Below are 12,621 nucleotides of genomic sequence, written 5' to 3' on the forward strand. Positions count from 1 at the left end.
CTTCAGTGGATTTTTGGTTCTATTCTCTTTCTCAAGATATTATTTTCTTTAATATTTTTTATACTCCTTTACCAAGATGTTGTTTCTTTTATCATTATTTTCCTGTATCACGCTCATTTCTTTCTCCAGTTTTTCTTTTATCTCACTTATTTGATTTTAAAATTCTTTTCAAGTTCCTCCAGTAATTATTTTGGGGATTGAGTACAATTCATATTTTCTTTGGAGACTTTGGATGCAGCATTATTGACTTTGTTGTCATCTTCCAAGTTTGTGATTTGATCTTCCCTGTGACCAAAATAACTTTATATGCTGAGTTTCTTTTTTTTTGTAGTTGTTTGCTTATTCTTCAGGCTTTTTCTTTTCTTTTAATTTGAAAAACTGTTACTAGTGTGCTCTGTTCCTGTGGCAAAGGAGACACTGTTCCAAGCTTCAGGTTCTTTGTGCATCTGCCTTCAGAGATAACTGTGGGGATCTATAAATTTTAAATCCTTCTAAGGTGGTATGATTTAAGGAGAGGTGTGTTTAATACTCACTAAACCTGAGCAGTCACAAGCACTGTTATCTACCTTGGAACTGTGACCAGGATTCCTTGCTCCCCTATAGCTTCAAACACTAGTATATTCTAGTGTTCCTCCTTATCCTGGGACTACTATTTGGACTGTGATGAATATCTATCTATGGGCTATTCAGCAGAATCCTGCACTAAGAGTTAGCAAAGAGTCCCCATATTTCCTTCCTACCAGTTTTCTGACTTTATGGTCTGTGATTGAGATTTCTCAAAGCTCTTACTGCTAATTCAGCTACTCCCAAGATCTGTGGTGACTTGCTGATGTGGGGCCTGATTTTGTGGCTAGTCTGTGCTCCACTCACACCCTGGGGTGACAGACAACTCCTGATGACCTTCTAAGTTATCTTGACCTGAAAATTGTTTCACTCTCATTCTTTTGTGGGTTCTGCTGCTCCAATTTCATTTTGAGGCATTATATCAAAGTTATTTGAAGGGTAATTTGGTAGAGATCAGGCAGTCTGTGTTCCTTCTCTGCCACCTTGGCTCTTCCCCTGTGAATTTTAAAACTATTCCACCCTAATTAGACCATTCTTTAGAACATCTGATTTAGCTATTTTCTGATCAATAACAATGGAGATGCTTGGAATAACAGAATCAGGTCTTGGAAAATCCACATTCTCCACCCTACTCAGTTTAACAAGATTTTGAAAGGTCTGCATCAAACTCCAGATTTAATTATCTGAGGAGATGGCCTTCAACAGACATGTGCAAAAAAAGGACAGACCTCTGGGCTGTCCTAAGTCAAGCTAAGTCCTCATTGGTACAGATGAGACGCAGAAAAGTGATGTAAAAACATCCATATAAGGCACATCAGTTTCTGCCTCTTTCTCTTTCCCTGGAGAGATGACTCTGGCTGGCAGCGTGCTAAGCATTCTAACATCTTAGAGTATTGGATGGTGAGTTTGCCCTGGAGCTGATTTCAGGTTCAGGCATCTTAGCTAAGCCTCTTTGGAGGTCAAGCTGATTCTTTCCTCCTTCACACTCAAACCCTTACTTTCTAGGTTTCCTATCTTCCTGCCTGGTATTAGCCCCTTTTTTCCTCCTTCATAAAATCTTCTCTACTATATCAATTAAATCACCATAAAATTTGGCAGCTGACTTGGGTATTTTATTATTTGGGATTTACCCTTTACACCCCTAAGGGAAAGGGAGTTCTTTACTAGGAGTTCTTTATATCTGTGAAATCATAGGTCCAATAAATTTATACACACACACAAATATATATGTTTAAAATTTTTCCAACATGGAAGCACTAGTGAAATACTTATATTCTGTTTACATATTTTTCAAGAATCTATAGTCACTTCCAAGTCAAAATGAAACACTAGAAGAAGACCCTCATGGAGGGAACAACAATTGCCCTTTATTTGATTTAGTTCCAAATGCTACTTAGCCAGCATCTTTGGGAATCCCAACTCTATTGTCCAGTATACCATGTCTCCCTTCCAGCTTCAATGTCATCCTCAAATTTGATAAACCTGCCTAATCCTCATCCTAATTCTGAGCATCTTTGTTATCACCTAAACCTATGATAAAATATTGAACAATGTAAGTCTAAAGATATCTTTCTAACTCACTTTGTGGTGTAGTGGAATGTGCTCCAGATTTGGAGTTAGAAGACCTGGATTCAAATCTCTTTTTTTCTACTTATTATTACTTATTGTATGACACTGAGTAACTATCTTAATCCCTATACCTCTCAGGGCTGGAATTTCCTGATATTAGAATGAAGGAGTTGGACTAGATGAGACCCTCTGATTTCTATTCCAGTTTTAAATTTGTGATCCTATGACACACTAGAGACATTCTGTGACTGTGAAAAATGTGGTTTCAAGACTGTGAATTGCTAAAACTGTAAAGGTTTCGGCCAAACTGTAAAAAATAATTTTTAGTGCCTTGTTTTAAATAAAAAATAAGTGGTTGCCATGGGAAAAATTCCCAAATATGAAAATATCCAAGTCAGCTGGGTTTTATGGAAATTTTAATTAATACCAATGAAGGAATTAGGGGAAGAGAGAGAGGAGAGAGTAAGAGAAAATAGTAGGAAAAGGCCTAGGCCCAATGGCCTAGGCCTGAGCCTTAAGAGAGACTAGTCAGTCTTTAAAAAACTCCAGTGTTCAGATAGACCCTCCAATTCAGCTTCCAAACTCAACTAAGTACAGAGGCCCAGCTACTCCAACTAGTCCAAGCTCCAACTGACCCTAAGTTGAGAGAGCCAGCTCCTTTTAAAGAGAAATTTCTCTTATGTCACCTCCCCTAAATTTTCACATCTACCAATCACAGTAGATGTTTTCCACAGGACTGACCATTCTTAATTCACATCTTTTTTTGTTAAGCACCTTCCCTGAGTAGACTAAAACTTCACACCTCTTGCTAAGCTTGCCCTTTGTAAGTTGCTTGACTTTTTAGTGATTAATTTAACCTTTATAGGTCCTTAGCACCCTTTTGTATTAGATCTAAAAATAGACCTACCTTAAGGTTTTGGCCTCACTATAAGTATGAGTTAAGTACTTTTTCATTGTTCAGTAAGGAGTTTTACAACTTTATCTTCCTCTAAAGTATGCCTTAAGCATGGGTGGAGTAATGTTAAAATTCCTAATACATTCCTGATCAAGTACCTCCATTGTTTAAATAGGGTATAGCCTTAACAAATGTTCTAAGGTAGAGTCTGAGCAGTTTTAAGATTCACAATTCCTACAGAAAATATGAAATTATTAATCACATATCTTATGATCTCGGATAACTCTTTCCAAGCCCATCTCACAGCTCATTTTTCTACAACCTGGCTAGAAGAATCTGTCTAATCTTTGTCTTATTCCTCCATGAACTTCTTCAAGGAAGATATGTCTGTTTCACTTCTCTGCCACCTTAGCTCTGAGCATATTGGAAAATGTTCTTTTTTAATGTAATATTTTATTTTTTCAAATTATATATAATAATAATTCCTAACATTTGTTTTCCAGTTTTGAGTTTCCTGTTCTCTCCCCCCCCCCTTCCTCCTGTCTGAGATGGCAAGCAATTTGATCTAGGTTGTGCATGTGTGATCATGCAAATCATATTTCCATGTTGTTCATATTACAGAAGAAGACTCACATAAAACAAAAAAATGAAAAGAGAGTGAAATTAAATGCTTCAATCTACATTCAGATTCCCATCAATTCTTTGTCTGGAGGTGGATAGCATTTTCCATCATGATTGCTTTTAAATTATCTTGGATCATTGTATTGCTAAGAATAGCTAAACCAATATAATTCGCTATCATATAACTCTGCTGTTACTGTGTACAGTGTTCTCCTAGTTCTGCTCCCCTCACTTTGCAACAGTTCACATAGATCTTTCCACATTTTTCTGAAATTATTCTGTTCATAATTTCTTATAGCACAATAACATTCTTTTTTTTTTTTAAACCCTTACCTTCTGTCTTGGAGTCAATACTGTGTATTGGCTCCAAGGCAGAAGAGTGGTAAGGGCTAGGCAATGGGGGTCAAGTGACTTGCCCAGGGTCACACAGCTGGGAAGTGTCTGAGGCCAGATTTGAACCTAGGACCTCCTGTCTCTAGAACTGGCTCTCAATCCACTGAGCTACCCAGCTTCCCCCTTCACAATAACATTCTACTAAAAATGTGTAACAAACTTATTCAGCCATTCCACAATGAAGGAATTTCCATAATTTCTAATTCTTTGCCACCACAAAATGCTATATTTTTTGTATAAATGGGTCCTTTCCCCATTTTAAAAATCTCTTTGGGATATAGACCTAGTAGTGGTGTTGCTGCATCAAAAATATGCATACTATAATAGCCCTTTGGGCATAGTTCCAAATTGTTCTTCAGAATGGATATCCATTCACAATTCCACCCACAGTGCATTAGTGTCCCAGTTTTTCCCCAACCTCTTTGACTTTATTTTTCTTTTCTGTCATATTAGTGAATGATAGGAGTGAGGTGATACCTCAGAGTTTCTAAATTTTAGTTTTAATTTTTTTGTTACACATATAAATGATTTTTGCCAATTATTTTCTGACATTTTAGGATTCAGATTTCCCCCCTCCCTTCCTTGCTCTGCCAAGGCAGTAAAGAGCCTGGTATAGGTTACACCCGTGCTTTCATGCAATACACACTTTCATCTTGTTCATGCTATGACAGAAGACATATCATACATACAATAAAAAACTCATGAAGGAAATAAAATGGAAGATGGCATGCTTTGGTCTTCAATTCAGCTCTGACAGTTCTTTCTTTGGCTTTGGATAGCATTTTTCATCTTAGGTCCCTTGTGGATATCTTGAGACCTTATTTATCTGATAAGTTTTAATACTTCACAGTTAATCATTGCATATTTGTTATTGTATAATTGTTTTCCTAATTTTGCTCACTTCACTTTGCATCAGCTCATATAGGTCTTTCCAGGTTTTTTTTTTTTTAAATCTCATTCTGTTTTCCATTTCTTATGGTGCAATAGTATCCCATTACAACAATATACCATACCTTGTTCATCCATTGCCCAAGTGATGGACAGTCCCTTCGTTTCCAATTCTTTGCCACTACAAAACAAGCTGCTAAAAATACTTTTATATAGGTAGGTCCTTTCCCCTTATCTCTGACCTCTTTGGGCTATAGACCCAGCAGTTGTATTGCTGGGTCAAAGGGTATGTACAGTTTTATGACCCTTTGTGTGTGGTACCATATTGCTCTCCAGAATAGTTGTTTCAGTTCACAGTCCTACCAATAAGGTATTAGTGTCCCAGTTTTCCCACACTATCTCTAATATTTATCATCTTCCCTTTTGGCCATGTTTGCCAATCTGATAGGTGTGAGTGAGGTGTTTTAATTTGTGTTTCTTTTCTTTTTTTTTTAAACCCTTACCTTCTGTCTTGGAGTCAATACTGTGTATTGGCTCCAAGGCAGAAGAGTGGTAAGGGCTAGGCAATGGGGGTCAAGTGACTTGCCCAGGGTCACATAACTAGGAAGTGTCTGAGGCCAGATTTGAACCTAGGACCTCCCATCTCTAGGCCTGACTCTCAATCCACTGAGCCACCAGCTGCCCCTAAATTTGTGTTTCTTTAACCAGTAGTGTTTTCTAACTTTTTTTCCCCATATGACTATAGACAACTTTGATTTCTTCATCTGAAAACTGCCTATTAATATCCTTGGACCATTTAAACCAATTGGGAAATGACTTGTATTCTTATACGTTTGACTTAGTTCTTTACATATCTGAAAAATGAAGTCTTTACTAGAGAAACTTGTTATTTTTAAAGATTTTTTCTGAATTTTTTGCTTCTTTTCTAATCTTGGTTGCATTGGTTTTGTTTGTGCAAAACATTTTTATTTTAATATAAACATTATTCATTTTACATCTTATAATGCTCTATCTCTTGTTTGATCATAAATTCTTATCTTCTCCCTAGATCTGACAGATAAACTATTCCATTCTCCCCTAATTTGCTTATGGTATCATCCTTTATGTTTAAATCATGTACTCATTTTAACTTTATCTTGGTATGAGTTATGGGATGTTGGTCTATATCTATTTTCTATCATACTTTATTCTAGTTTCCCCAGCAGTTTTTTGTCAGATAGTGAGCTCTCGTCCCAAAAGCTGGAATCTTTGGGTTTACCAAACACTAGATGACTATGCTCATTTACTACTGTATATTGTGTATTTAATCTATTCCATTGTTCCACCATTCTATTTCTTAGCCAGTACCAGATTTCTTTGATGATTACTCTTTATAATACATTTGAGATTTGGTACTGCTAGCACACCTTCCTTCACATTTTTTTCTGTTGATTCCCTTTATATTCTTGCTCTTTTATTCTTCCAGATGAATTTTGTTATTACTCTTCTATCTCTGAAAAATAATTTTTGATAGTTTGATTGGCAAGCCACTGAAAAATTAAATTAATTTATGTAGAATTGTCATTTTATTATGTTGATTTGTTCTACCTGTGATCAATTAACAATTTTATGTTTAGACCTGACTTCATTTGTGTGAAAAGTATTTGTAATTGTGTTCATATAGTTCCTAGGTTTGTCTTGGCAGGTAAACATCCAGGTATTTTTAATTGTCTACATTTATATTAAGTACATTTCTCTATATCTTGCTGCTGGACTTTGTTAATAATATAGAGAAATACTGGTGATATATGTGAGTTTATTTTGTGTCCTGAAAAGCTGATAGTTATTTATTGTAAATGGGTTTTTGTTTGATTCTCTAAGTATACCATCATAAAACAAAATGTTAGTTTAGTTTCTTCATTGCCTATTCTAATTCCCACAATTTCTTTTTTTTATTGCTATAGCAAGCATTTCTAGTACAATATTGAATAGTAGTGGTGATAATGGACAGATGTCCTTGCTTCACCCCTGATCTTTTTGAGAAGACTTCTAGTTTATCCCATTACAGATGATGCTTTTCGTTGTTTTAGATAGATACTACTTATCATTTTAAGGAAAGCTCAATTTATTCCTACACTATTGCTTTTAATAGGAACAGGTATTGTAATTTGTCAAAAGTTTTTTCTGTATCTATTGACATAATCATGTGATTTCTGTTGGCTTTATTATTGATATGGTCAATTATGCTGATAGTTTTCCTGATGTGGAGCTGTCTCTGCATTTCTGATATAAATTCCACTTGGTCAGAGTGTGTGATCCTTGCAATATATTGCTTTGTAGAAAGGATTTAGTGAATTGGATGTCATGGAATAGAAGTCAGATCTACTTTTGAACCTGGAAGTCACACTTCTGCCTCTCAAGAGGAGAGACATAGTGTCACTACTCAGACCTCTGGATGACTGCTTATTGGGCTCTTACTAGAAAAAGACAAAAAAGATTTCACTGGTTCCCAATATAGAGATGGGGCCAATGGAAAAAGTTTGGAGCAGAAAATGGGAACAAAGATGATTCAAGAATGGAACAGACTGAGTAGGGGAGCCACAAACTCAAAGACAAACTGAATGGTAGATTTTATATAATGTAACACACAACGAATATAGGGGGAAAAAATCATGGTGCAAGAAAGGTCTGTCATGTTTTCTGTGTGACTTTTATAAAATAATTTCCCTTTCTTTGGACTTTTTAAAATTAGAGGTTCTATTATTAGGCATATAACTCAAAAGGATCATATACAAAAAAGAAAGGTCCCATATGTACCAAAATATTCACAGTAGTACTTTCTGTGATTGAAAAAACAAACCTGGAAACAAAGTGCCCATCAATTGGGAATTGATTAAATTATATTTAGTAATAGATTAGTAGTACTAAATTATAGAGTAGTAGGCTACTACAACTCATAAATAAGAATTGAAAAAAATGAGTTCAGAAAATCATGATAAGACTTCTATGGAGAAGAATGAATTCTGCTTAAGAACTGTTGTGCATTAATTAGTATGCAGAATGACTGCAAGAATGTAAATGAAAAGAATGAAAAATTGACCCGAACACTGAAGAAAATTAAATTAATACTTCTTTGATTTTTAAAGTTACTTTTCTATGTCCTTGAATTGAGCTCAAGAATTTGAATTTCTCTCTGAGTTAACCTTAAAGTTTTAATTAAAATAAAAGTTGTTATCTTGCATAACAGTAGTCCCTGGTACACCTCCAGGACATGTTTGTTATCCCTAAGCCCCACACATTAACTTAGGATCATCCTCAAAAGATATATAGTCTGTTCGTGTACAATGAGGGCAGTTTTTATCTCTTCCTAGAAGGCAGCAAGTCTAGTAATTCTGACCCCTTAGCAAAGATTATAAGATGTAAATGGATCCCATTAATTGCCAGAGAGGGTTGGTGATTAGCCTCAAATGAATGTCAATCCACTTTTCTTAGTATAGCCAATTGTAATGTTCCTGCCCTAACCCTACAACCTCTTGCTTTTTCTCCAAGCCTACAGAACCCCTTCTTTGTTGCATATCAATGAAGTCCCTTCCCCATTGTAATCCCTGCCTTCTCAGAGGTTGCCAGTCTGACTCACTTTGTTAATAAACTGATTTTGCTTGGAGTTTTGTACTTCAATTTACCTTTATTCATTTTATTTGCCACAACTGCATAATTATAACGATCAACTTTGGCCCTAGAGATGAGATGATCTTATGTACTTCCCACCTTTCAATAGAGAGGCAAAGGATTATGGGTGTAGACTGTTGTATTATGAATGTTGTATAAGTGTAGAATGCTGCCCTACTGGATTATTTCCAGTTTATCCTGTCTATACCTTGTTTTTGTATAGTTGTTGGCATGTTTCCCCCCCACTAGTCTGTGAGCTTCTTGAAAACAGGGACTATCCCCCCCCCCCCTTTGTATCCCGGGGGCTAAGCACAGGGTTTGGCACATAATAGGCACTTAATAAATGCTTGCTGATTTGCATGTAATTCTAGACAAAGTTGAGGTTCTTTGGTTGGTTCTTCTAAATGGCTATATTTGGGGAGGGGAACCTTTGTTATGAGGGAATTCTTGCTGGGTAGGAGGGCAGGAAAGAGGTGCATTGGGAAGTGAATGCAGCCTAAAAACAAAAGATACTGTTAAAACTTCCAAAAATAAAACCGCATGCTGGGCTGGGCCCTGATGACCTCTAAGCTCCCCTCTGGCTCTAAGACTAAACTGTGGCAGTGATGACAAGGCTGAGGTGGCTAAGGCTTTAGACGCTGGTGTCCAGGACATATATGGCCTGGGGGTGAAGTCGGCTCCTCATTTGATGCCCAGGGATCCTCCTGCCTGTGGAGCAGAGGAGAGGAGAATCAGGCATCTGACATGGCATCAAGTCTCATCATTAACTCCCATTAGGGACCCTGGGAGTAGAGGGATGGAAGTAGGGATAGGATCTCCCCTTCAAATGCTTGCCTGCTGGAAAAGAAGGAGGAGCTGGAGGAAAGTGGGAGGTTTCTGGGAACACTGACCTGGCACCCAGAGGCTTGGGAGACAGCAGGCCAGGCCCAAGGCAGTGGCCATGCAGCCAGCAGATCCCAGAATGCCTAACCAGCATGACCAGCCCCACTCGTAGTAGCCAGTAAGGGGTCCCCTGGGCTGAGTCGGGAGGATTCTCTCCATAGCCACCTCCACAGCAAACCAGAGGGAGCCCAGTGTTCCAGGGAATCCTAGAGTAAAGGTGAGCCAGTGGAACTCCCTGCCCTGAAGTCCAGCAGCAGCAACCCCAGGACCCGCCCCTCAGGCGCCCCAGCCAGGACTAGCCCCTTCCCCACAGTTTCTGGGTTCTGAGCTCTCCTGCCTTCCTTCCTTTTCTGAGCTTGGGACCCTCGCTTCCCTAGACGCCAACCTCGGCTCCCGGGCTCCCTTTTGCTGTCTCCCTCCACCTCACCTCCAGCCCCCAGGAGACAGCCAGCTGCCCAGGCCAGGCGAACCCGAGTTCTGGGCTCATTCCCCAGAAACTGGGCCTGGATCAGAGTGAGGAGCAGCGCCACCAGCCCAAAGCTACACAGCAGCCCAGCCACGAGCAACAAAGACCTGGTCAGCACGCGACGCCCTGAGGAGACAAGAGGCTGAGGGAGCAGCGAAGAGTGAAGCTCAAGGGGCCACTGGAGTGGGGAGAGCCGGGGAGAATTAACCGAAGGGGAGGCCTTAGGAGTATTTGGAAAGGGCACACGAAAAGCATGGAACGAGGAGAGAGGGAATGAAGAGGGAGAAAAGGCGGCCCGGACAGCATGGGGGGCTGGGGCAGTGTCTCATTTACTGGGGAGGGCCTGGGAAACGGTCAAACAGGGAATGTGAGGAAGCTGCTAAGGGCGCGCTGCAGAGGAATCGCAGAACAGGTGGAGGGGGAACAAGGTGGGAATGACCCCGGCAGAGGGAGCGGGGCCCGCGGTGAACTGTCAGCGAGTTCGGGAAGGAAAGACCCTGGACTGGACAAGGCCCTGCAGGCGGGGTGGGTGGGGGCGGGGTTCTCACGTGGATGTGTGGCCAAGATGGAATCGTACTGGTCACAGGTCCGGATCCCATCCAGTAGGTTGGTGACACACGCCCGCCACAGCCCCTGGCACTTGTGGCTTACCTGGGAGCGGACGAAGCAGGTAACCTGAGGAAGGGGGCAGTCCACTTCCACTCAAGGGAGGGAGCCTGCGGCTTCGTCAGGTTCACAGACGAGTCGTTTTTCCCTGCTTCAACCCTTAAGCTCCTCGAGGACAGGATCTGCGGGTCACCCTCCCAGATCTCTCGGGGTTCACCCTCCAGCCCCTCATTCTTTATTCTTTTCTCCCCCCACTTCCCCAGCATTGAGCCTTAGCACCGAGGAGAACGCCTGGCCTCGGGAACCTTCTCTTAGTTTTCCTTGCACTGTGGCTGGGAAATAAGCGGATGCCAACAGATAAGCGTCGCGCTAGAGAAAGCATCGCTTTCCACCGAGTCCTTGTCCTGCCCGACCAGGTGGGCAAGGCAGGACCAGTTCAAGGCGTACGGGCGGGCTGGGATTGGGGCCAGGAGGAGCGTTGGAAAGGGACCTCTACTGGGCTCGAAATGACGGACGACGGTTGGAGACAGAGTAGGTCCTAGAAAGACGGACCGGAGCTTGGGAGTAGGACCGGGACCCGAAGGTAAGTAGACTAAGCCCGAATTTGCCAGGGGCGGGGCTTCTGTGGAGGGCAGGGTCCTATACTGGGCGAGGGCGGGGTTCTACGGGAGCAGAACCTCACAGGGCTCAAGTTGCCTGGGCCTGGGGCCGGATGAAAGTTCGAAGCTTGGGGAAGGGGCGCGACTGACTCTCATCCTCTCACCTCCAGGCTGTCGTCGGAGTTAACCACCCAGCAGTCGGTCCAAGTGGCTGTGAGCAGCAAGGCCGTAGAAAGCAGGGCCAGGCAGGTCAGCGGCAAGAGGCTGGGGCCTGGCATTGGGGCCTGCTGGCGACAGTAACCCTGACGTCCGGTCGGACGTCCAGGCTGCCCTCTCTCCCATCGCTAGTCCTCCCTCCCAGATAGGCCTTGCACCCACAGAAACCTCTGGCGGCCCAGGGGAACCACATTTTATAACCAGAAAGAGTTAAATTGACTCTGCTGGCAGCTTTCACAATCCGAAGGGAGGAGGGGTTGCCACTTGCGCAGGTCATGGTCCCGGCTCCTCGCCATCATCTCATGCAGCGAAGCCCCTGGATGCCCGGGAGTCGGGCCCCTGAGGCTCCCCTGTTCTATCTCTCGGTCCCAGGTTCTATCTCTAACTCTCCGCAGAGGTGGGAGAGGAGCCTGGCTCCAGGGCTAAAGAAAGTCACTGTTTATAGGAGGTAAACACGGATGGTGTCCTTGCGGATTGTTTCACTGTTTATAGAAGTATTCACCGAAGCAGGCTCAGGTTAGGAACTGGCTTGTTTTATCTACCCCAGGCAGTAACTGAGAGCATCTAAAGGGGCATACACTGACGCGGTCTCAGCATTAGACACTATACCGACGCAGTCACTACTCCGTCTAAGCGGGCCTCCGTTTATCTGGGTTTTGATATTAAAATAGTTGATGTGGGTGAGTCTATTCGAGGGTTTTCGGTCCGGACCCTCATCCATCTTTCTCTCTCCCCTCAGCCCTCCCTACCCTTCCTCCCCACCTCCAACCCACCGAGGGGCCGACCTGCGCAGACGGCTTCTGGACCAGGGCCTGGCAGGGCTTGGGTCTCCGGGTTGCGTCCCTGGAGACCGATCTGGAGCCGGAGGAGCTGCTGCCACCACTCAGCCCCACGCCCCGCGCTACTAGAGCCCGTAGACTCGCTCATCCAGTCCTAGTGGTCTGCTGGAGTCCACCTAGCCTGCTGGAGTTCTGCGGGAGCCGGAGCTAGGTCAGAGCTCCAGGGCAGGCCTAAGGGGCGCGGCTAAGGGTATTGGGGGGGGGGGGGAGAGGGGGTGGAGAAGTGAAGGGAGGGGACAGGATTATAGAAGGGGGACACAGTGAGGGGTTCCCAGTGGGGGCCGGGGCGGGATTCGAGCGAGTCACATGTGGGGCCAGGTGTCCTTCGCATTCCGCTGGGAACCTGTCCAGCCTTGGAGAGCCTCCACAGCCCCCTTTCGTGAAAGACTAAAGCTCGACCGCCTCCCTCCTCCCGCCCCCAAGAGCCCCCGAGGG

General features: G+C 42.7%; 1 protein-coding gene and 1 long non-coding RNA gene across 2 annotated transcripts; one reads left to right on the plus strand and one right to left on the minus strand.

Annotated features, from left to right (window-relative positions):
* Positions 1 to 8,574: 8,574 nt before the first annotated feature.
* LOC103103995 (claudin-16-like) lies at positions 8,575 to 12,261 on the minus strand. Its single transcript, XM_007492944.2, has 6 exons — positions 12,133 to 12,261; positions 11,296 to 11,415; positions 10,475 to 10,577; positions 9,888 to 10,052; positions 9,469 to 9,666; positions 8,575 to 9,286 (listed from the first exon to the last, which is right to left on the minus strand). Exons 2-6 carry the CDS (start codon positions 11,407 to 11,409, stop codon positions 9,210 to 9,212), a joined length of 657 nt encoding a protein of 218 aa, XP_007493006.1. The 5' UTR covers positions 11,410 to 11,415; positions 12,133 to 12,261; the 3' UTR covers positions 8,575 to 9,209.
* On the plus strand, positions 10,471 to 12,163 carry LOC130453865 (uncharacterized). The gene is made up of 3 exons (XR_008911497.1): positions 10,471 to 11,115; positions 11,302 to 11,380; positions 12,087 to 12,163. It is a non-coding gene; the product is annotated as an uncharacterized LOC130453865 (long non-coding RNA).
* Positions 12,262 to 12,621: the final 360 nt, after the last annotated feature.

The sequence above is a fragment of the Monodelphis domestica genome, chromosome 4 (assembly GCF_027887165.1).
Source record: "Monodelphis domestica isolate mMonDom1 chromosome 4, mMonDom1.pri, whole genome shotgun sequence".
In the NCBI taxonomy this organism is placed as follows: domain Eukaryota; kingdom Metazoa; phylum Chordata; class Mammalia; order Didelphimorphia; family Didelphidae; genus Monodelphis; species Monodelphis domestica.

Bases quoted from the DNA above. Each gene is read 5' to 3' on its own strand.
- LOC103103995 (XM_007492944.2), bottom strand. From the start codon at position 11,409: ATGCCAGGCCCCAGCCTCTTGCCGCTGACCTGCCTGGCCCTGCTTTCT. The intron at 9,667-9,887 runs GTGAGGTGGAGG...CCTTTACTCTAG, and splicing joins CTGTCTCCTGGGGGCTGGAG to GATTCCCTGGAACACTGGGC. The intron at 9,287-9,468 runs GTCAGTGTTCCC...TCTGCTCCACAG, and splicing joins CCCAAGCCTCTGGGTGCCAG to GCAGGAGGATCCCTGGGCAT.